General features: G+C 37.8%; 5 protein-coding genes across 7 annotated transcripts; 3 read left to right on the plus strand and 2 right to left on the minus strand.

Annotated features, from left to right (window-relative positions):
- Window positions 1-6,975: 6,975 nt before the first annotated feature.
- On the plus strand, window positions 6,976-7,881 carry LOC103329612 (basic leucine zipper 43-like). The gene has a single exon (XM_008232108.2). It carries the CDS (start codon window positions 7,078-7,080, stop codon window positions 7,684-7,686), a length of 609 nt encoding a protein of 202 aa, XP_008230330.1. The 5' UTR covers window positions 6,976-7,077; the 3' UTR covers window positions 7,687-7,881.
- Window positions 7,882-9,574: 1,693 nt separating this feature from the next.
- EMB2261 (Tetratricopeptide repeat (TPR)-like superfamily protein) lies at window positions 9,575-12,419 on the minus strand. Its single transcript, XM_008232109.2, has one exon. It carries the CDS (start codon window positions 12,396-12,398, stop codon window positions 9,828-9,830), a length of 2,571 nt encoding a protein of 856 aa, XP_008230331.2. The 5' UTR covers window positions 12,399-12,419; the 3' UTR covers window positions 9,575-9,827.
- An 842-nt stretch (window positions 12,420-13,261) lies between these two features.
- GAUT9 (galacturonosyltransferase 9) lies at window positions 13,262-16,196 on the plus strand. The gene is made up of 3 exons (XM_008232110.3): window positions 13,262-13,867; window positions 14,170-15,408; window positions 15,646-16,196. The coding sequence occupies exons 1-3, from the start codon at window positions 13,694-13,696 to the stop codon at window positions 15,919-15,921; spliced, it is 1,689 nt and encodes a 562-aa protein (XP_008230332.1). The 5' UTR covers window positions 13,262-13,693; the 3' UTR covers window positions 15,922-16,196.
- Window positions 16,197-16,964: 768 nt separating this feature from the next.
- Window positions 16,965-19,832, plus strand: LOC103329616 (6-phosphogluconate dehydrogenase family protein). 3 transcript variants are annotated; one of them, XM_008232112.3, is made up of 3 exons: window positions 16,965-17,070; window positions 17,181-17,220; window positions 18,056-19,832. In XM_008232112.3, exon 3 carries the CDS (start codon window positions 18,068-18,070, stop codon window positions 19,532-19,534), a length of 1,467 nt encoding a protein of 488 aa, XP_008230334.2. In that variant the 5' UTR covers window positions 16,965-17,070; window positions 17,181-17,220; window positions 18,056-18,067; the 3' UTR covers window positions 19,535-19,832. The 3 variants fall into 3 exon arrangements, with proteins under 3 accessions (XP_008230334.2, XP_008230333.2, XP_088906669.1); XM_008232111.3 differs by having other exon boundaries at window positions 16,972-17,070; window positions 17,155-17,220; XM_089050543.1 differs by lacking the exon at window positions 16,965-17,070 and having other exon boundaries at window positions 17,134-17,220.
- A 1,306-nt stretch (window positions 19,833-21,138) lies between these two features.
- LOC103329695 (protein SOB FIVE-LIKE 4-like) lies at window positions 21,139-21,977 on the minus strand. Its single transcript, XM_008232195.2, has one exon. The coding sequence runs from the start codon at window positions 21,975-21,977 to the stop codon at window positions 21,600-21,602; it is 378 nt and encodes a 125-aa protein (XP_008230417.1). The 3' UTR covers window positions 21,139-21,599.
- Between the last annotated feature and the right edge of the window lie 1,632 nt (window positions 21,978-23,609).

Raw genomic sequence — 23,609 nt, forward strand, 5'->3', positions numbered from 1 at the left:
ACTTGTTCAACAAGACATGGTCAATGTAATTGACGTATTGGTTTTACTTTTGGGGGTTTGTTTAATGAAACTTGCTATTTGATAAAATAAAATAAAGTAAAAGCTAAGATTGGGGGTTTTTCTTTGGCCAAATGCATATATTTGAAGAGTCCACATTATAGAAGACTTTTGGTTGAGAATTCCACAATATTTTCGCGTTGATATGTTTTCGTGTTGGGGACTTCTTATTCTCTAGGTCCCCTCTGATGTTCATATACGTATTATTGGGCTCATTTGGTGCCTAGGATTAGATTGGATTAGATTTATTTTATGGTATATTTACTAATCAAGAATTGAAATTGAATTCCAATTATAGAGGATTCCTGCGTTAACTTAACATCAAGGAAGAAAAGTAAGTGGGATGAATTCCTGATTTTGGAGGAATTCAATTCTCCTCAATTCAATTCCATATAATCCATTTACGGATTAGTAAACATGCCATTAAGGTATGTTGAAGGAGAAAATGAAGGTATGGTTAAATTTAAAAGGTGTGGATATCATTTTGTTGGGGGTTAGATATGATAAGTTTCATTCATGAGTAATCCATTTTCTTCCTTTATTTCTAATTCATCATGCCTTGAATATAGTCTATTATGTAATCCTAGCCACCAAAAGAGCCCAGGAGATAAACCATATCCAAAATTAAAGGTTACCTATACCACACATTGGTACACTCGCCTAGAACAATTCAACCATATTAGGAACTTGGCATAAACTAATTAGCGGACCTAGGGTATAGTAATCACATATTTCAGCATCAAAAAATCCAAAAATAAATTCAACGTCCTTGTCCATCAATATATATTTGCCTAATTGCAAATGTCATGCACTTTTCAACACCCAAATCACCCCAAGTCACTTGTGACATCATGAACTACTATTACTTTAACTCAAAATAATGAATTAAAGTAACAGTTTACTTCATTCATTCACCTTTATGATCAAGATCTCTATTCTTGTATTGTTTTGTTTATTGAGTTCAAGTATAATCTCAAAATCTCATTTCGAATATATATAGTTTCAAAGATTATAGCAGCAGTTAATCTGTCAATTTGGATTTGATTGCTTCTCCAAATGAGGTAATGGATCCTTTAAACCATAGGGTAATAAATTAATTCACCCCACTTCCAAACCTATCTGTTTGAACTATGCATGAATTGGGGTTACATCATTATCAAAACACATAACAAAAAGAGAAGCTCAACAAAACAAACCAGTCATTTTCAGTAATGGGGATAACCTTGTGTGGCTCTTGTAGTGCCCGCAGAGACAAAAAGAGCACTCAATCCCTCTAGAAAAACTTTACAATTTATGTGGCCTTTGGGAGTGCCATTGGATCAAAATTCTTCAAATTAAAGGTCACCTTCTCATTCAGAGAAGATTTTTTTATTTTATTTTTGAAGGAGTGGGGACTTTGGAATTATTACTTCAATCATTTTGGCTTTGAAAATGAAGTCGTAAGAGGATAATATTGCAGCTAGCAATATTTTTGCCTGCCTCTTTGTTCTGATTTTATTATGGTTTTCACTTTCCATTATGATTTGCCTTCTTGGTCATTTTTAGTTACCATTTGTTGTTGTTGGCCCAACCAAGTAGCCCACCAAACATGCATTATATATATGCTGTTATTTCAGAAACCTATACCAGCAACTCCCCTCTTTATTTACAATTTGTGTGCTAACATATCTGGTTGATCATGAATTTATAGGCAAAACAAGGATGATGTATTGATTAGCCTACAACAAATTGCAACCCTATCCAATGGCTTAATTATGAATGCCTATGCAAGCAGTTTTGGCTTTTTCAAAGAATACAACCAAAAACCAATCTCTTCCTCTCTTTTCTGCTAGATATGGCCATCATATTGTGTGTTGGTATTTGTAAATTGATAAGAAATACTGGTCAAGGAGCAATGGATTATGAACAATTTGGTGAGACAATGGCAAAAGATTATACTCATATTGTTTGAGGAGGGTAAGAAAACAGGAAAGTTCCTTGAATTTGTGGCTAGAGGTTTAAAGGCTCTAAAAATTCTCCAGATGGGCTTTAATTTATTAAGGAAAAGATTTAGAACTTGAGAATCTTGTAGGCATAAAGCCAAGTCTAGCTATAAGGACAAGCATTACAAGAAACTCAACACTTTTACTTTTAGGAAAATACTTCTATCATTACTAGATAAATAAGAGCTCTTACATTCTTGCCAATAGCAGTGTAACACGTGTGCAAAGTATCTTCTTACCGGTAAGGAGGCACATAGTGTCCTTAATTTTATTACTTTCTTAACTTTATAAAAAAACAAAAAAACAAAAAACTTTCCCCTCATTTCCAATATCACCACCTTAGGTTCACCATCCAATTGAGTTAGGCAGGGCTTAAAAGCAATTAATCCAACGAAAAAAAAAACGCAATGTTTAAGCACCACTAATTGATGACAGATACCCAATAATTATATAAATTCAAAATCAGACCAGCCACCAAAACCATTATAAAAAAAAATTAAAAAAATAGACGAGCATTTTGTGTTACTTTTTTATGGCTTAGCAATTGAGCACCATCCAAAAGGTTGAAGAGTGCTTGGATAATCTAAGACATTTGTACTACGAAATCACCATATAATTAGTAGCAGAATCAACCAACAGCAAAGAAAACAATCAATATTGAGGAGGTAATTAAGCACTCAAATTAAATTAATCCGAAAACAAACGTCAATTGCTTAAAATAAACCTGCAGCTTTTATTATTACAAGTACGTAAGCACATGTAGCTATTAGGCGTGTGAGTCAGTCTTACTCGAAAAGGCACCACCCATAATTAAGTAAATGCATTGCACCATAGATGCCAAATCTTGTTAAAGTATTAGTTAAACAAAGATTATTTGATGGACTAGCTAGTCGAGAGAGAGAGAGAGAGAGAGAGAGAGAGAGAGAGAGAGATTGTTTAATTGCTTAAACAAAAGTGGAACTGGAAAGAAGAAATAATTAAGAGCGTTTAATATATATGCTCATGATGGGTTTATCCCGTATTAACCAATCTCTTGAAATCTGATGATCTGATTAGAAACAAGGGGGAGGATAGGTGGTACAGAATATGCATGCTTTTGGGTTAAGAATCTGACAAGTGTACAAATTCGAAAGATCATTAAACTCATGCAAAGGGAAGAATGTTTGACTCCTCCCTTCTTAACAAATCATTTCATAGGCATTAACATATTATAGGATTTTATTTGTTTATATATGTGATATTCTATTTCAATCTCATCTAAACTATGGAGAGGGGGATTCGCACTTGGGTGCAGAGTGGGGAACACATCCGCTTTAACCAATTTAGCTGAGTTCATGTCTGCATGCATTAACATAGTATAGTTAACAACAATTGGGATGAATATGCATTAAGAGGAATTAAATTTCAAGAAAATGAAAGGGAAGATGCTTTTGTGAGAGATTCAGTTGTTTTCATTGGTCTATAAAGAAGTACAAAACTTGATTTTTATTTTATTTTTAAATGACATGTATCACAAGAAAAACATGATTTTAAATGGGAAAACTGTGAATGAGTATCTCTAAAATATTAGACTCGTGTAGGTTTCAAACACATGAGTTCATGGATCTTGATAATGAAAATTAAAGGTTTCAAACACATGAGTTCCTGCAAACCAATACTTAGATACTATGTCGACAACCACTAGACTCCAATACTACATAGGAAATAAACCACCACCACCATGCATCAAAGCTAGCAATTATAGTACAATTATAATGCAGACATATGAAAAGGGGTTGAAAAAGCAAACAAATTTAGCCACCGCATTTGATGAATTGGCCTGGTTGGATGAAACCCTCCACACCCTATACCCTAGCTAGCCACTTCATCATGCAATCACCGTTTAACAAAAACAAAACTTGCAATGACAAAGGTTGCCTTGGTGGGGTGCACATATGGTTTATATGGGTATCAAAGGACAATGCCCAAAAACTTGCAACCCCCCTTGATTGGTTGAGCAACCTGAAAAAGCCACCAAATTTAGAGGGTCCTAGACACAAAAATCCCATATGGAGAGTCACATAGATCGATGGACTGTAATTTTAGGCACACAAATCTCTGAGAGAGAGAGAGAGAGAGAGAGAGAGAGAGAGGCCTTTTTTTCTTGTTTTGTTTTTGAGTTTGACAAGCCAAGCAATAGGGATGGGGGGTGGTGCACTAAGCACCCACGCGCGCTTGTTAGCTAGGGCCCACGTATGACATCTATCGTGCGCTCGCGTTTTTTTCGTCTGCCCTACTTTATTCTTTATCTTTGTTCATGTCCTTGTATCATTGTTTCTTGTAAATAAATTTTGATTTTTCTTTTTCTTCTACTTCTTTTTTTTCTTTTTCTCTTTTTTTTCTTCATTTGAGTGTTTTTTTTCTGTTTGGTACGAAAAGGAAGAGGGCAGCAGTTAAATCAAGTACCCTTCCATGCACAACACTGACCGCCATTGTAGGGCAAGTGTCCCAAGTTGGGACATTAGATTCTCAAAATGCCCTTGTGGTCTTCTTGGATTGTGTTGATTCTTCAACAAAGTACAAGGGTAATATGGAAACAATGGCGAGATATGGGGAACGATTTTGAGAAGTAGATAAGATATGTAAGTTGAGTGAGGGGAAAAAAAGCGATTCTATCATCACTTTCATTCATGTTTTGCTTTGAAGGGCAAAGTGCCAATCAAAATTGAGGTCGATCGGAAAGTTTCTTTAAGGATGTATTCCCTTAATTTAGTTGTATAGGTAGAGTACACACATTACCTAGTATGCTTAGAGTACTTAAAACAAAAGAGTTTTGTTAGGTTTACATTAATTCACATGCGCGAAGTGGGAAAGTTTCGTTTAATTTGATTGTATACGCATATTATACACATTGCTTAATATCTTTATAATACTTAAAGTAAAAGAGTTTTGTTAGGGATATTAGCTCACACGTTCACGCACGTGTGAAAGCTATGGTAGACCCTATTATGAAACTCACACGCAAGCACCCATAAACAATTGTGTCCTTTGCTCTTTTCTAAAGCAGAATTCAAACATGCATCTACCTTCACTATACCAAAATTGGTGAAACGCATGGATGTAAGCTAGATGTTCACATTACACATTGCCTGGCATGCTTATAGTTAAAATTTGCTGCTTTTTCCTGGTCCTTGACTGAGAAATTTTCAAGGTTAGAAATAAGGGTAGAAAACTCAATCATAGAGGTGTGATGGGAAATGATGGGGAATTAAGTTGACCCTTTAGACAGGATCACTTAAATTAAATTTTGATGTAGTATTTATTCTTCTCATCAGCAAATTACAAGCCAACCCTTTATAACAGGAACACACATTGACCAACCAAATGCAGTTTATGCATACAATGTACACTACAAAGTACAACTATTGCTATGGGGTTTTTCAACTACTGATCCACCTTTATACTCCAACAATCCTCAAAGAAATGAAATGGAGAGAAAGATGGAACAGAGGAAGGACAATTGCAAGACAGGAAAAGATAGAGCAGTCTAAACCTGTCTCATGACATTGTTGACCAATCAGTCCACTCAACTTGACCCAACCCAACCCAACCCTCAGGTGTGGGGGTGGGGGGGGGGGGGAGAGTGAGAGGAGAGCATTTGGCTGGTCAGTATGATTTTGGTTCTGCATCCATTAAAAGCTTTTCAGTTAGTGGAAGACTGCAATTTAAAGTACATCCATACAAGTCCCTTATATCCATTCCCACCACTATACAACAAGAGTTTTCCACTCAGTAACTTCTACTTATTCGAATGGTTAGGACAAAAGCTAATCTTTTCTCATTGTTCTCTGATACAGATGACATAATTTGACCCTAAGTGCACCATTAATTATGCTTAAATATTTAACCAGGCAACCCTAACTTGGCTCAGAACAATTTGTCCTCAACTGGCCAATATAGTAATTAACACAGTACAGATTGCTAATAATTGAGTTGCATATTGCACTTGCTTCTTGGAGAATATATTCTTACACCTTTGTAGCTCAGCTTGCAAAAGTGGACAAGAAGATTGTTGTCTATCTCACTTTATATGTCCTCTACGTATTCATTCGAGTATTATTATTCGTATATTTTTTTCGTATTTTATCAGAGTACGTAGGAGATCCATAATTCTACATTTCTTTTTGACACAGAGACAAACATGAAACCAACTGTTCTGAAATTTGACATTCTCTACCATGAAACAGACAAACCGGATTAGTACCTGAAAAATGCCTCAGAGGGCAGATGTTGTTAACAATCAATCAAACCAATTAATCTCAAGTACAGTTTTGATTAATTAATATTTTAAAGGGTTTAAGTGTCTGATGAGTCACTAAACTCCTTAATTAATATCGCCAGTACGTATAAAAGAGTTCGCCTTTCTAAATCCTTTAATTTCTTTCCATTCCCTACGTCACAAGGGCTCTATTGGATCTATTGGATAGCAAGTATCCATCCGCAGAGACTTGACAATGGCACACCAAATTTAAGATTGACTTATTGAACCATTTTCTCTGCACTGTGGTTTTTGCCAAAACATTCCTCCATTAAAATAATTGTACTCCCCATATAATATGATCTCTCTCTCTCTCTCTCTCTCTCTCTCTCTCTCTCTGATGTAAGCAGAGATTTGATTTGAAAAATGATTATCCACAAACACTACTTGTAATCCCCCATGTTACACATGTATGTACATAACAACACCATAGCATGCCTACATGCATGAAGCCATTCATTCATGCTCGTGTGGGGCATGAAGGAACATATAAATGAACCTTTTGCATGCATTCATGTACACATAGATGAATGTGATGCATGCTGCATAAAATAGAGACATGATGTGCATGATGTTCCAATCAGCTGAGCCTTTAAGGGCACTTTGCCACACTTTTCATCCTATAAAAGACCTCCTCTCCTCGAGCCTCTCTCCCCCCTTCTAACACAACCAAATTCAGTACTCTCCACTCACCTTCACCACTAAGACCTTGAATTTATCCACTCAAAGCTTTAAGAAGCCATGCAGCCTGGGGAGGTCACAGGGCTCCATTATCTAGTTCCTTCAAGTTCATCATCTCCCTACCCTCCTCATTTTAGCATGAGCACTCAAAGCAACACCACCCCATTTCAATTCAACCGGTTTTCGAGCCCATTATACAATATACAATTCCCTAACTCCCATCTTCAAGAAATTAATAATCCACAGCAACCATCTTCTTTCAGCAGTAACTCAACTTCTGATGAAGCTGATGAGCACCAGCTAAGTCTCATCAATGAGAGGAAACAGAGAAGAATGATATCTAACAGAGAATCTGCCCGCAGATCACGTATGCGCAAGCAGAAGCACCTGGATGAACTCTGGTCACAAGTGGTTTGGCTCAGAAATGAGAATCACCAACTTGTGGATAAGCTGAACCATGTTTCAGAGTCCCATGACAAGGTTCTGCAGGAGAATGCTCAGCTCAAAGAGCAAGCTTCTGAGCTTCGCCAAATGCTCACTGATCTGCAACTGCATAGTCCTTACCATCCTTCACTTAGAGACCTGGAGGATGTTCCTTGCAACACAGCTTATCTGAGATCCGAGTCCTCGAACCAGTCCATCACAAGTTCAATGGATTTACTAGGCTAATACTGATGGAGAATAAATTTTATCATTTTCCCAATTTTCCCATTTTCAATGTATGGTGATCTTCTGTTTGTATAGAAGTCAACCAGTCCTTGCCTCACTTTTAATATGTATCAGGATCCAAGCAAATTGGCAATAACATGTTTTGAGCATTTTCATTAATCATTGCTCAATAAAATTGGAAATCTCTTAGCTATAGATTCTTCTTATCTATATGTTAAACGAGTTTCCTAATCATGTAAACTCGTGCTAATTAACTAGCTGCATGAAGTTAAAGACTGTTTGTTTTTACATGGAATCTTTCCAAGAAAATCTTGATCATCAAACAATTCCCAAGAAAACCCTGACAAACCAGATATTTATCAGGCCTTTAATAAATATATATTTGAAGAAAATAAGATTATTGCAGAAAGTAGAAAGTAGCAATTATGTCAGGTGTACTAGAGAAAAGGGAGGAGAAAAAAAAAAGTGGCAATGCAATGGGTGGAGCAATGAGTGGCAATGGTGGGGGAGAGTTGGACATGACACAGAAATAAAGGTGGTGAAATGGGAGTTGGTTCGTCATATTAAAATTACTATAAAAAGAAAGACATTTAGAAAAAGCTATCCACTAGCATATCAATCCAAGAACTGTTTGCTATTTGCTCTCTTGTTTTTGGCTATTGCTCAGAGCCTCCATCTCTCTCTTTCCCTGTGATGACTTATTTGCCTCGGAAGATCTGCAAACACAAGAGTCTTGATATTTTATTTATGTACGTTTCAAGTGATCATTGTTTGTTTCTTATCTTTTCAAGTTGGTTTTGATGGCAAATGTTTTTGGTGTTAGACATTTTATGCGCATTATAGACTTCTGATGATACTGAACATATAATCGCCACGCAATTGATCCCGAATCCAACTCAAGCTCAAGTCCACAGTATTTCAAACTTGATCTTATCAGAGTGAATCCTCAAGATTTTTGTTTAGCAATATAATTCTGAATTGAACAGTATTATATTACGCACACAAACAGTCCACTTTCCTTTTTTCTTGAATTTATTTGAAATAGAAACCAAGAGAGGTGCACAAATAGGAGCCAAAGATAAAGGACAAAAGCAGAAGAGAGAAAATCAAGGCTCAGTTCCGCAAAAAGTTTCCAGAAAGCAGAATATGGGGAAAGCTCTAGCAAAAGGTTCCATCTCAAAATCCTAGGATGCTCTTTCTCAAATATATTTTACTTCTAAATACAATGAATGTAAAGAGAACAAAAATCTCCATAGCCGTTTTGCATAAAATAAAAGGGTTGCAGTATTTTTATATTCTTCTTGATTTGAAGAACCAATCCCACCTTTTGTTTCAAGTCCTCAATTGTGAAGTCCTGTGCAGCAGACACTGCATTCAAATTAACCACCAAAAGACCACGAAAGAGTATTTTAAATGAGAGAGGGCCTCTCCAATTATATAGCCCTTTTTATCTTACCAATCTTATAATCCAACTGGTCCATTATAAAACTTCTGGAAGAAAAAAACTCAAATTTTAGTAGTTACAGAAACACCTTGTTCTCAGCTTGAATTGGCCCCTTTTCGTCCAAAAAAAAAGAATTGGCCCCTAAGTGTGCAGCATCAGCCGCCAACAGAACAGCTGTAGATTAACTTGTTAGGACAGATAGGTGTGACGGCGGCGATGCATCCATCCAACATATAGAATTGTTGGTTTTATTAATAAATAATCAGTAGCTGCCATCTTAATCTCAATGCATCTCATTCTTCTTCCAGTCCACCTCAATCTGGAAATTTTAATGATCTATAGGTTGTTCAAGTCACCATTCTTCATCTTTAGCCGTTCACCTTAATCTAGAGATTTTAATGAACTATATTATTCATCATTTGTAGCCAAAATGAGTGTGAGACGTAGGACAAAACTGCATAGAGTTTTATTAAAATCAATCATGAAATAGTGTATACATCAATAGTAATACAAATCTGCAAATTTGAACTGTACAGTCTACAGACAAATCTTAAAAGATTCTCAATGAGCAACCAAGAGCTTCCAAAGCAGGGGCTATGAACCGAATGTTGGAAACCGTAAATTAGATTTCTCGAATAATTTAGATCTCCCTCTAGAAGATTATTCTATCATTTACAGCTTGAAATATACCACACCATCACCAGTAATCATTGCAAGAGCATGTCCCATCCTTGAAATGATGAAACCGATTTGAATCCCTTACCACTATTTCTCTCCCAGTAGCTTTTGAAATATACTTAATCGCAGTGTGGCAGTCTCCACAAACACGGAGATTCTTAAATACTCTAATGGGTTTCGATTTCGATGTGCTAATAAGACCAAACGCCACCGCTATTTTCTCACTGTGTTGAAACAAATAATACTCTTTTTGCTCCTCTTCCACATCATGAAGTACAAAATCTGTATCGGGGACAAAGCCTATTTTCTTTATCTTTGAACCCAATTTGTCCAGTTCATCATAAATCTCCCGTGCTTTAGGGTGTGACGTATCCCCAACATGAAACTTGTGGATCTTATTTTTCACCTCTATCCAGCTAGAACCTGCTTCTTTGATAAAAAACTTCTCTTTCATATCTTTTCTTACTTTGGCTACTTCTTCCCAAAGACCACTGGAAGCATACAAATTCGACAGTAAACTATATGCCGCCGAATCATGTGGGTTCTGCTCAATAATCATCTTTGCAGCATGTTTCCCGAGCTCTATGTGACCATGTACTCGGCAGGCTCCAAGAAATGTTCGCCAGATTAGTTCATCAGCTGTAAAAGGCATTGAGTTAATAAACCCAATGGCTTCTACAAGGGATCCTGAGCGGCCTAATAAATCTACCATGCATGCATAATGTTCCATTCTCGGGACGATACCATGTTTCTTCTGCATTGCCTTGAAGTGTTTCCATCCCTCAGCAACCAAACCCGCATGGCTACAAGCTGACAAAACAGCAATATACGTGATCTCATTCGGTTTTAATCCAGCCTCAAGCATTTTGTTGAACATTCCCACAGCTGCAGCTGCATATCCATGTTTTGCAAAACCTGTGATCATTGAAGTCCATGATATAACATTCCAATCTTCCATCTCTTTGAACACTGCAAAACCAGCATCTATGTTTCCGCACCTGGAATACATGGAAACCAAAGCATTACAAATGCCTTGGTTTAACTCAAATCCTGATTTTATAATCCGGGCATGGATTTGCTCACCCTTACCAACTGCACAAATGCTTGCAGCTCCACTCAAGAGACTAGAAAATGTGAAAGCACTAGCCCCAAATCCTGTATCCTGAATTTCATGAAAAAGTCCAAAGGCTTCTTCTGTGTCTGAATGCTTGGCATATGCATCAACGATTGTGTTATAAGATATCAAATTTTTCTCATACAAAATATCAAAAGCTTTCCGGGCATCTTCCACCTGGCCAGACCTTGAGTACATGCTAATAAGTGAGTTTCCCACACAATTAACTGATGCAAGGCCTAGTTTCACTGCCAGGGAGTGAACCTGATCACCCTTACGCAGATCAGAAAGATTTGCACAAGCCTTTAAAATGCTAGAAAACGTGAAATGGTTTGGTGGAACATGACCCGTCATCATTCCAACAAAGAGTTTGATTGCCTCCTCATCACCCTCTCCACTCTGCACATATCCATTGATGATTGAAGTCCATGACAAAACATTATGGTTTGGCATCCGATCAAATACCTTCCTTGCATCATCCATCGATCCATCAGCCGCACACTTGGCATACATGTCCACCAAACAACACCCAACACAATGACCCAAAGCCAACCCAGACCGTATAACCCATGAATGCAATTGCTGCCCTAACGACAATGAGTCCAATTTTGTACAAGCTGATATAACGCCACTTAGTGTAAACTGGTCAGGCATGAGCCCACTCCATAACATATCCACATACAAATCAATAGCCTCTCCTGGACAACCCATTTGTGCAAGCCTAGTAATCATCAAAGTCCAAGTCACAGCATCCGTCTCAGGCATTGTCTCAAACACCTTATATGCGTCATCCAACTCTCCACTGCCCTTTGCAAACATATCGATCAATGAGCACCCAACACACACATCAGAACCAAGATACCCACTTTTGATTACTGACCCAAAAATTATATTCCCAATCCGAATATTCTGGGCATTCGAACATGCCCGAATCACCGATGCAAAGCAATACTCATTTGGGTAAAACCCATTTTCAAGCATATCAAGAAATGTCAAAATAGCTTCCAATCCCATATCATTGTTCGCAAAACAAGACACCATGGCACTCCAAGAAACCAAATTTCTCTTATTTCCCATATTTTCGAAGATTGAATTTGCCATTTTCCAGTCCCTAGATTTTGAGTACAAGCTAATCAATGAGTTCAGAACGACCGGGTCGAGCTCGAGCTGTGAGTGAACCAGCCGGGCGTGGACAAGTCTGCCCAGATCGAAATTCCGGGACCTGATACAGGACTTGAGGAGGAGGGAGTAGATGGGGAGATCTGGGTGAGTCCCGCGCTGGGCCATGCGATCAAGGGTGGTGATTGCTTTGCGGAGATGACCCACATTGATGTGGCTGATCAGACGGTTATTGAGGGAATCAAAATTGGGGCTTTTCTGAGGTCTGAGGGAAGGTGGCAATGGGAGTTTGGCGGGAGCGTGAAGTGAGAGGCTTGAGCAATGCATGTTATTTTTAACGGCTTGCCAGATTTCCATTTCAAACTTCAGTTACTTATACTTTTTAATTTTCAGTGAATATTGGAGAAAATAATTTATTTATTTTTGGTGGATGGAGTGGAGAAAATAAATTAACCATTATTTACTAGGGAGGTTGACGATCCATTGGATCAGGCCCCTTACAAACTTCAACGGCTCATTGGGTTTTTGGTATAATGATCTTGACACCTATTTGCATGGGCCTGGCACATTGTTACCAAAAAAGATAATGGGCTTTGTCTTAGCAGCTTTCTGGACCTTATTCTTATTAAGGTGGTAACTCGAGCGAGTTAGAATGTCATTCCAGAATCATTGGTTGTGTGAAGTCATTCTATACTGAGGGTCCCCTTAGATGAGGTCTAATATCTTAATCGTTGGATCAGGTTAATCAATTTAATCAAACGTTTAACCAATTTGATCCAATAATTAAGAGATAAGACCTCACTTAAGAGTCATATGTAAGGCTCTCACTATAGAATGTGCACAGGAGAACTCAATACACAAGCATGTCGAAGATGGCACCCCCTATCAGCAGCTACAATTCCAAAAAACATCCCTTTCCCCTCAATTTAGATCTTAAACTTTTGATCGAATTTTTTATATCTTAAACTAGACTTCAATTACTGTCGAGTTGAAAATATATGTACCTAAGCTCAACCCAACGGATTAAGGTTGGATTAACTTGATCAATTGAGTTCAGCTCAACCCACTAGCCCAACCCAACTATCAACTCTATTATTTCACTATGCTTTATTTATTTATTTATATATAACTCATGAAAAAATTAAATTTCTTTGTCTACAAAACGTCTACAAGTTACTTTGTGTTCATGAACAAATGGAATTATTGGGTCTACATTTTTTGTGTAAGAAAAAAAAAAGGACAAATTACTTTTGGTGGAGGAGACTACGAGCTCTCTCATCTTCTATGGACCATGGGGGAGGCGTGGTCCCACTTCCTTCCAAGTTCCACTACCTACAGACAGTCACTCTCCAACATCTTATTACAATTATATTTTTATTATATTTTTATTAAAGAAATTTAACAAACTCCGACACGGATTATAGATCTCTTCGAACTTGGAAGTTTGATTTCTTCCACTCTCACATGGTCGTCACATCACACCCAGCTTAGAGATCTCACACGCAAACACACAGTCAGACACTTCCGATCAGCTTCAGATTTCTCATCACTCACTTTCCAATCAGCTGAGAGCAGAAACTCTGCTACTAGTTTTGAGGTCAAGCGCGTTCTGATCCAAGCTTGGTCCTTGGATACGTCGTCGCTTTGCTCCAATGGCAGTGGCCGTGCGAGGTAGCCGAGGCGGAGGAGGGTCAGGGTTTGGTGGGTTCAGCCTCCGGAGCTTCTTCTCGTATCGGATCTTTGTGTCGGCTATGTTCTCCCTGCTCTTCATTGCCACGCTTTCTGTTCTCTTCACCACCAACCCTTCAACTCCACATCACGACTCTGTATGTCCTCTTCCCTATCCATTTTCTCTAATTTGATTTTGTACTTAAGCGAGATTCAGATTGAAATATCAAAGCTTTATCAAAACCCAGATGTCAATTTCACTGATTAAGCACAACCCAAATTCTGATTTTACCTTTGAACAAATCTCAGATTGAAGCAATACCCAAATTTTATTATTTTCTAGCGTTTGAAAAGAAATTCCCATTTAGAAATTTTAGAACAAAGCAAAAGCCGCACATCAATTTTTACTGTTAGTGTTAGGCATAATTCAAGTTTTAATCTTGGTGTTCAATTAATGCAGGCACTTCCAACCACTGGAAACGCGTACATGCGTAGGACATTTTTAGCTTTAAATTCTGACCCTCTGAAAACAAGATTAGATTTGATATATAAGCAAGCGAATGATCATGTTACTCTGGTGAATGCCTATGCTGCGTACGCCAGGAAGCTTAAGCTCGAGATATCTAGACAAATGAGAATGTTTGATGATTTGGCGTCGAATTTCTCCGATCTCCAAATGAAACCGAGTTACCGGTCTGCGTTGTTTGGATCAGACGGTCCTTTGGATGAGGATGTTTTGAGGCATTTTGAGAAGGAGATAAAGGATAAGGTCAAAGTTGCTCGGTTAATGATTGCAGAGTCAAAGGAGAATTATGATAATCAGCTCAAGATTCAGAAGTTGAAGGATACCATTTTTGCTGTTAATGAGTTGCTTATAAAAGCAAAGAAGAATGGGGCATTTGCAAGCTCGATTGCTGCAAAATCAATACCAAAAAGCTTGCATTGTTTGGCCATGAGGCTTGTTGAGGAAAGAATTTCACATCCAGAGAAGTACAAGGAAGAGGAACCAAGCCCCGAATTTGAGGACCCTAGTTTGTACCATTATGCGATCTTTTCAGATAATGTGATTGCTGTCTCGGTGGTGATACGATCTGTCGTGAATAATTCCGATGAACCGTGGAAACATGTTTTCCATGTTGTTACAGATAGGATGAATCTTGCACCGATGAAGGTTTGGTTTAAGATGAGGCCTGTGGAACGGGGTGCATATGTGGAGGTGAAGGCCGTAGAAGATTTTACTTTCTTGAATTCTTCGTATGTGCCAGTATTGAGGCAACTTGAGTCAGCAAAGTTGCAGAAGTTCTACTTTGAGAATCGGGCAGAGAATGCTACCACGGATACACATAACATGAAATATAGGAACCCCAAGTACTTGTCAATGTTGAATCACCTTCGGTTTTATTTGCCCGAGATGTATCCAAAACTGCACAAAATTCTCTTTTTGGATGATGATGTTGTGGTTCAAAAAGACTTGACAGGATTATGGAAGATTGATTTGGATGGGAAGGTGAATGGAGCTGTTGAGACCTGCTTTGGGTCCTTCCATCGATACGCCCAATATTTGAATTTTTCACACCCTCTTATTAGAGAGAGGTTCAATCCCAGGGCTTGTGCTTGGGCATATGGGATGAATATTTTTGATCTTGATGCTTGGAGGCAGGAGAAATGCACAGAGCAGTACCATTACTGGCAGAACTTGGTAAGTGCTTTTTTTCCTTGTGCTCAAATTCCTTGTGTTTCGAAAGATTAAGTGCCATTTGGGTTAGCATTTCAAAGTATATAGTTTTTCTTTAAATATCAAAATATGTGATTTTCACTTCAAAATTGCTACCCAAATGGCGCCATATATATAGTTGAAGTACAATTTTGCTATTACTAGTTTGACTGCGGGATACATCATACATGAGTGAATATTTCTTGTCGATGAATTTTGCAGAATGAGGACCGGACTCTGTGGAAGTTGGGGACTCTTCCACCGGGGCTGATTACGTTCTACTCAACGACAAAGTCGTTGGACAAATCTTGGCATGTCCTAGGGCTGGGGTACAATCCCAGTATTAGCATGGATGAGATTAGAAATGCTGCAGTTATTCACTATAATGGAAACATGAAACCTTGGCTGGACATTGCTATGAACCAATACAAGAAACTCTGGACGTATTATCTGGACAATGATATGGAATTTGTTCAGATGTGCAATTTTGGCTTATAGATAACCAAACCATCTTCACTGCTCCAAGTTCGTTCGTTGGTGAGCCGCAGCTACTGTCTGTCACTATCTACTAATTCGCACAAGTTTTGAATTCCTTCTTTAGTTGCAACCTCAGAGCGAAGCTCAGTGAGAAGTCATGTCCTTTTTGTTTTCTCATTTGGAAAAGCTGTCTGTTATGCTTGTGTTAATGTTGTATCTGTTATTCATGTTGACCATGGATTGTAAACAGCCAGATTGGGAATGTATACGTAGCAATGATTCTTTTGCACTTTGAAGTACATGTAATTTGACAGATTCAGACTGCTTATTACTTTAGCCATAAGTTCATAAGTCATAACCAACCAAGCATTCTCTACCCAACCAAACACTCTCATCGATCATGTAAAGTTTTGTTTGGTTGAAGATCCCAATTTCTCCCTACCCAACCAAACACTCTCATCAATCATATGTAAAACAACAAAATTAAACGTAAGACACAGAGATTGTCGATCAGCCATGAGAAGCTACAATGTTGAAAGTTTAGAATGCAAAAGAAAGTTAGAATGTTATATCCTTTATTATTAGTTTTGGCGACAATGACATCATGTTGACATGACAAATGTGCATGCTTAATGCATATAGTTTACAGTCGGATCATTAATTAGTTAGCAAAGGCATCGACTCAAACAATGCCCAGGTCAGATGCACTTGCTTTCCAAGAACTATTTCAAATTCTTTATTTTAGAAATCTCATAAAATAAATTTTATATAATTCCAAAATTATGTTAAAAATGAAAATATATTTGTTCTCAAGTATGTTCACACCATAACGTGGGTATTGAATTCGAGAAATTTTTCCATATGATCACACATGATGTTATAACAGTCGTAGCGCAACCATTACACCCAAAAAGAATTTCCCATCTTAATTGAATCAAGACTCTTGAGTTATATGTTAACAATGGTTAATGATGTAATGTGTGACATATGTTGAACGAAATTATAATAATACACGTAAGAAAGAAATTTCTCTTGCCTATATTGGTAATTGGACTTTCAATTCTTCACCTAACCCATCTTCGACGACGGCTTGTCCACCTCACCTCACCTACCCAACCAGTGGCCAATCTTGACTCTCTCTCAAAGACGAAACCTTCTGTGGAATAAAAGGTGAACACTTTCCTTCTTGCGTTATATATATATATATATATATATTTTCCACAATTATTAATCGTTGTTGTCTGCCTAACCCAGATCTTCGCCTTCTTGGTTTTGCTCAGATTTTCAATCCAGTTCTTTCGTTGAGAAGAAAACTTTCAGGTTTGTATCCTTTCGCTTTCTGGGTTTTGATCAAAATGGTCGCTTACTCTGCTATGCTTGGTTGGTTGCTGAAAACTCGTTGTAAATGCAATTGAATCGTTATCTTCTATTACAGCAGTTAAAGACTCTAGCTTTTCTAAATTTTCAATTGGTTTTCTCTGATCAAGCAGAGCGTTTGTTTTTGATTGCTCCCATTGCTGATCTATGTTTGTATTACTATTGTGGTATCGATTTGCTCATGATCTTAACTCTGAATATGATTTCGCATTGATCTGTGGCTTTTGGGTCTTTTCAGATTTGTTAGATCATGCTTTTTAGTTCGTCCACGCATTTTGGTTGATGGGTTCTAGAATTTGAAGATTCTGCCCTTCTCATTTGCTTGTTTGTCTTTATCAATAAGTAAAGAATAAGTGGGTCTCGTTTAACTTGGTTAGCTTTACGGGATATACTCTAGTGTAAAAGTTTGGCCTTTTTTTTGTCTGTTGACTCGATCGTAACAATTGTACTGTATAAGTGAGTGTTTACTGGATTGTTACTGGAGTATCGTCTTTGTTCTTTAGATTTGTTATTTTAGTATAATCCATCTGAGCTTCATATGTTTTATGTTTAATATCGTTGATCTTATATATAATGCTAGGAATGCATGATTACTCTTTATCAGTGAACTAATCCAGATACATATTGATTCCCTGTGAAATTATGTTTAAGATCTATTCGCAATTTGTGGATTTCATCAAATCATCCTGACATTTTGTTTTCCGGACTAAGGTTTCTTAGATCTGTATTTCATATTTTTCTGTCTCGTCTGACACTAAGTAACAATTCCAAATGTCAGACAGAGGAAAAGATGGCTGCACCACCGAAACCTACAAGAATAGGCCTTGCTGGTTTGGCTGTCATGGGCCAAAATTTGGCCCTCAACATTGCAGAGAAAGGCTTCCCCATTTCAGTATATAATAGAACTACCTCCAAAGTTGATGAGACTGTTGAGCGAGCTAAAAATGAAGGAAATCTTCCCCTTTATGGCTTCCATGATCCTGAATCTTTTGTTAAGTCAATCCAGAAACCTCGGGTCATTATCATGCTTGTCAAGGCTGGGGCACCTGTTGACCAGACCATAAAGACCCTCTCCGTCTACCTGGAGAAGGGTGACAGCATTATTGATGGAGGTAATGAGTGGTATGAGAATACTGAGAGGAGGGCGAAAGCAATGGCTGAATTAGGTTTTCTTTACCTTGGAATGGGAGTTTCAGGTGGTGAAGAGGGGGCTCGATATGGGCCCTCTATGATGCCTGGAGGATCCTTTGAGGCCTATAAGTACATTGAAGACATTCTTCTTAAGGTGTCAGCTCAAGTTCCAGACAGTGGCCCCTGTGTGACTTACATTGGCAAAGGTGGGTCTGGTAACTTTGTTAAGATGATTCATAATGGTATTGAATATGGTGATATGCAGCTGATAGCAGAGGCTTATGATGTACTGAAGTCAGTTGGAAAGCTGTCAAATGAGGAACTCCGAAGCGTTTTCTCAGAGTGGAACAAGGGCGAGCTTCTGAGCTTCCTGATTGAAATCACTGCAGATATATTTGGAATCAAGGATGATAAGGGAGATGGATATTTGGTTGACAAGGTTTTGGACAAGACTGGCATGAAGGGTACTGGTAAATGGACTGTTCAGCAAGCTGCTGAACTATCAGTTGCAGCTCCCACAATTGAATCTTCTTTGGATGCAAGGTTCCTCAGTGGTTTAAAGGAAGAGAGGGTTAAAGCAGCTAAAGTGTTCAAATCAGCTGGTTTTGGTGATATCTTGACTGCCCCAGAGGTGGATAAGGCAAAGTTGATCGATGATGTGAGGCAAGCTCTTTATGCATCCAAGATATGCAGTTATGCACAAGGGATGAATCTTATCCGTGCAAAGAGTATTGAGCAGGGATGGGACTTGAAGTTGGGGGAGTTGGCTAGGATTTGGAAGGGGGGCTGCATCATTCGAGCAGTGTTCCTGGACAGAATTAAGCAGGCATATGATAGGAATGCTGATCTTGCAAATCTTCTTGTGGACCCAGAGTTTTCGAAGGAGATCATTGAGAGGCAGTCTGCCTGGAGAAGGGTGGTATGCCTTGCTATCAACTCAGGCATCAGCACCCCAGGTATGTCAGCTAGTCTTGCTTATTTTGACAGCTACAGGAGGGAGAGACTGCCGGCTAATTTGGTCCAAGCTCAGCGAGACTACTTTGGTGCTCATACATATGAAAGAACTGATGTAGAAGGTGCTTTCCATACTGAATGGTTCAAAATTGCCAAACAGTCAAAGATTTAAGTCCATCTTCTTTGGCATTCTACTTAAGCAGAACTCTCCTTTATCCCAATAATTTCTGCTGACGATTTTATGCTGGGCAGAGCTTCTGCCAACTCTTTTATCAATTTATTTAAATCACGGAGTGTGCATTAGATTTGGTTTGTTATGCTTGTACTTTTGGCAGATCTGTACCCCCCACAGCTCCTTTTCATTTTTGGAAGATATAATTCTGGTCATTGTGGAGGACTGTGGGGTAGCACTCCGAAACTGTAATGTTGGAAGATGAAAATCAATGAAGAAACTTTCTTATATTTCTCAATGTTCTGCAGGTTTATTTTTTCCTCTTTGTAATTTTTCCTCCCATTATTGAATGCTTTTTTTACTTTGCTTTTTGGATGTAAATGCGTTTCCCGATCTGAATAATGCGGCTAGCATGTGCTAATTCACTTTAAATTAACCAAATCTGGTGAGCTACCTACCACAGCTGTGCATTAGGGCCCAGAAAGCCTAAATTGGTTGTCAAGCATGAACATTTTTCCACCCATGCTCTAAAGAACTATATTCCACATGTTAAAACTAGTGTTCATATTGCCTTCAGTTGTAACCAACCATATTCCCAAATACTAAAGTACCACAAAAATCTGTTGGTGGGGATACTTTTTTTAAGATCTGATCCTTGGTGTTGACCTAGATGAATAATAAGACAAAAGGCAAGGCAAAGAGACGTGTTCTTCAGTTTCTCTATTAAATTCAATTCTCATTTCTCCAAAGAATTCGTAAATTTGTGTCCTAACTTCTCCTGATAATCTATGATCACAAGAGATGTTAATTGCAGGAAGAGCTATTCTTCTTTCCCATTTAAATGTATTTGAATTTGCCAACAGGGTCTAGCCGAGTGAAAAAGGACTTTGACTTGTAGACGAGAGGTCTCAAGTTCGAAACTCCATGGCATATTGGTTGTGTGTTTGTGAGAGAAATCTCCCTCTCTTGTAGTTTAGACTATCGCTTGTACTAAAAAAAACCAATTTATTTGGTTTTGTTGATATATCATTTGGTTTCTGTTGTTAGAAGTGACTGAGATTTATCATTTGGTCATTTTATTTTCCAAAACTACACCCAACATTCTTCTCATTCTTACGAACTGGGGCAATATCTAACTGCAGACAGATTTTGTTAAAAATGACAGATTCTGTTTTTATATGTGCTAGAATATTCTTGAAGTTGAAGGACAGCCCATATTTGGTATTTGCTTTGCTGTTGTGCTTGCACATCTGGGGCAGAACTACTCATAGTTGGCATTTGTCTTTGTATGTCTATCTTTCTTCTTTCCAGCACAATATACACCCTGTTGGGTTCATAGCTTATAACTTACACATTCTGCATCATAATTGGGAAGCTTTACTGGTAATTTCTTTTTTGGGGGCAAATAGCCACATGTGTCTTTTTGATCTTTCTTCTTTCCAGCGAATGTACACAATATTGGTTCATATAGACACATGAGACAGCGGCACAAACACTCATACACAATACATTATTGTTGAGAAAATTTGTAACGAGTAAACTTGTAGAATATCTTCCCTGCTCACCTTACTACAACCTACTGCTACCTCAGTTGTACCAACTAATAAGCAAACAACAATTTTATTTAGTATTTTCTTTCGGGAAATTGAGCTAGACATCATGATTTCATGCTTGCATAACAAAATAACAGTAACTTATCTCCTGACCTTAATTATGACAAAATCTAACCTGACGCTTTCGCATGATGTTTCTCTATGCTGATTACTGTTGTAAGCTCCAAGCTGGTTCTCTTCTAGAACAGCTCCAAGCTGGTTCTCCTCTAGAACAGCTAAGAATGTCCCATGAGATGCATAAGTTCTAAAAAGGATTGGTGGAATCAAGAACTCTGTGAAAGAAAAATGAAATATGTATGCTTCCTTGTCTGAAATGGTAGATATAAAAGAAAGAATATACATTTTCTTCTCATCTGCAAGCTTATAGTTTTAATTAACAACTATAACTTGCCCCCTTTGAGCAGGACTGGTAGCAGCACCACCTTCAAGTGTCATGACCTAGCACTGAGTTCTCACTTCCTCTTGGTGCTCTTTTCACCACTTTTCTTCTCTTGTTTTCTTGTGCTCTTGTGCTTAGACTCCTTGTTGTCGCGCTTGGAACCGAATCCAGCTGCGGCTTTGCTGTCTTTACTTCTAGAAGAAACAAGGTGGTGATGATGGCTTGGGCCAGAGGAAGCATCAGAAGCCATGGAATCATCACTCTCGTTGTCATCTTTGCCAATTTTATCCTTTTTGTGATATGTAATGCGATTATGGTTGTCATAATCAGCATCTTCAATATTACTGCATTCAGCATCATCTTCTTGCATGGGAGATGCAATGTATGTTGTCCAACCTGATTCACTACTGCTGCATCCTTCTATGCTCAAAATGTTTCTAAAGGGATCCATAACAAAAGTGAGAGAGAGAGAGAGAGAGAGAGAGAGAGAGAGAATAAAGGCCTGCCTATAGATGCTAGAATGAAATGTGTCATGCACCTATGCAACTATGACTATTAATACTCTAATTAAACAAGCAGAAGGACAAATTTCTTGGATTTAAAATTGTATCAAAGTTGAAAATGGTAGATTTCCAGGACGTAAAATCTTCATGTAAAAGGGTATGAAGCTTCCATTTAATATAGGAGGAAAAAAATATTATAAAATGGGGTTGGTACATTGGTCGTTCAAAAAAAATATTATTTTTTTACTTGTCATTGTGTCTCAAATGAAAATCTTGACTTTTAGTGCAGAATACAGATGAGCTTATTTTACAATTGTTAGATAATGTAAAACTAAAACCCACATTTTTATTCTTACTTAAGCATGAGAGATCAATAGCCTTTTTCAGTATCTACATAAATTCTGTCTTGTCTATAGAATACATTACATGCCAGCACATCCCTCAAACTAGAAGAATGTGAGACCCATGTTCATGAGTCTGTGTTAGAAGAACAGAAATCCTTCTCTCATTTCATTCTTATCCTTCCCACCTTTGAATCAGTGACTTGTCAGCTTTCTATAGGAAATAAAATGCAGAGAACCCAACTAGGGTTTTGGGATTGTAGATCAGGACAGGATTTTATGCTTCTACCATAATCTCAGTTTGTATAGAAAATGAACAAAAGAGTTTAACTCACATCGGGAACTGCTTTTATAGGAAACACTTATGCTCATAAAAGCTTTTATTAGAAATACATGTCAAAAAATTTATTAAAAATTCAATTCCTTCTTACTTCTCCAGAGGTGTTTTTCATAAAACAATTTTATGACCCATAATGACTTTTAAGCTTTATGTCAAACTTTGTCAAAGATGCCTTTAGTTTTCAAAAAACGTGTTTAGTCATTTCATAACCAGTCTCAAACATGCCCTAAATTGAACGTATACACTGAAAAAACAAACATTATCATTACAAAGGACATATAGGTGGAACACAAGCTTGGACTCTAAGACACAAAGTTGTTTCCCTAACAAGTTATGCTAAGAACATCACCACTTCGAAATTCACATGGTACATATTGGCACTAGGATCTATGTATTTTACGTAGGATATTTTTCACCCCAAACAAAAAAAGGAAGAAGTAATTTTAAACGTTTTTCTCAGTGATTTTGTAGGCTGCCAATGTTAAAAGACAAGAAACGAAGACCGAGATTTCCGTGAGCAACAAATCTTACGATGTAAACGTGTTGGGGTCAGATTGATTTACGTTTCCTTCTTCTTTGACCTAGGACTGAGTTGGGCTAACCTGATCGAATTTTGACTCAAAATTTGTCGACTCTCATTCGTTTGAAGGCCCAGTAAGGTCGGGCCTGAAAACAGAATGAGAACAAAGTGAGAGTCGATATCCATACGTTTTATCCAAGAATGGTATATAGGATTGGAGCTAAGAGCCAAGGCAGACAAATTATCACAGAGCAATAGAGGGTCATCCATTGAAGATATACTATAAGAAGAACTAGAACTTGCCTCAGAATGAATAGTAGAACCAGTAGAAGCCATAGGAGGAATTAACACCTCTAATTGTTTATCAGTAAATACTGGT

This window comes from Prunus mume, linkage group LG4 (assembly GCF_029339155.1).
Source record: "Prunus mume cultivar Tortuosa linkage group LG4, ASM2933915v1, whole genome shotgun sequence".
NCBI classification, from domain to species: domain Eukaryota; kingdom Viridiplantae; phylum Streptophyta; class Magnoliopsida; order Rosales; family Rosaceae; genus Prunus; species Prunus mume.

Bases quoted from the DNA above. Each gene is read 5' to 3' on its own strand.
- LOC103329612 (XM_008232108.2), top strand. From the start codon at position 7,078: ATGCAGCCTGGGGAGGTCACAGGGCTCCATTATCTAGTTCCTTCAAGT.
- EMB2261 (XM_008232109.2), bottom strand. From the start codon at position 12,398: ATGGAAATCTGGCAAGCCGTTAAAAATAACATGCATTGCTCAAGCCTC.
- GAUT9 (XM_008232110.3), top strand. From the start codon at position 13,694: ATGGCAGTGGCCGTGCGAGGTAGCCGAGGCGGAGGAGGGTCAGGGTTT. The intron at 13,868-14,169 runs GTATGTCCTCTT...CAATTAATGCAG, and splicing joins CAACTCCACATCACGACTCT to GCACTTCCAACCACTGGAAA. The intron at 15,409-15,645 runs GTAAGTGCTTTT...TGAATTTTGCAG, and splicing joins ACCATTACTGGCAGAACTTG to AATGAGGACCGGACTCTGTG.
- LOC103329616 (XM_008232112.3), top strand. From the start codon at position 18,068: ATGGCTGCACCACCGAAACCTACAAGAATAGGCCTTGCTGGTTTGGCT.
- LOC103329695 (XM_008232195.2), bottom strand. From the start codon at position 21,977: ATGGATCCCTTTAGAAACATTTTGAGCATAGAAGGATGCAGCAGTAGT.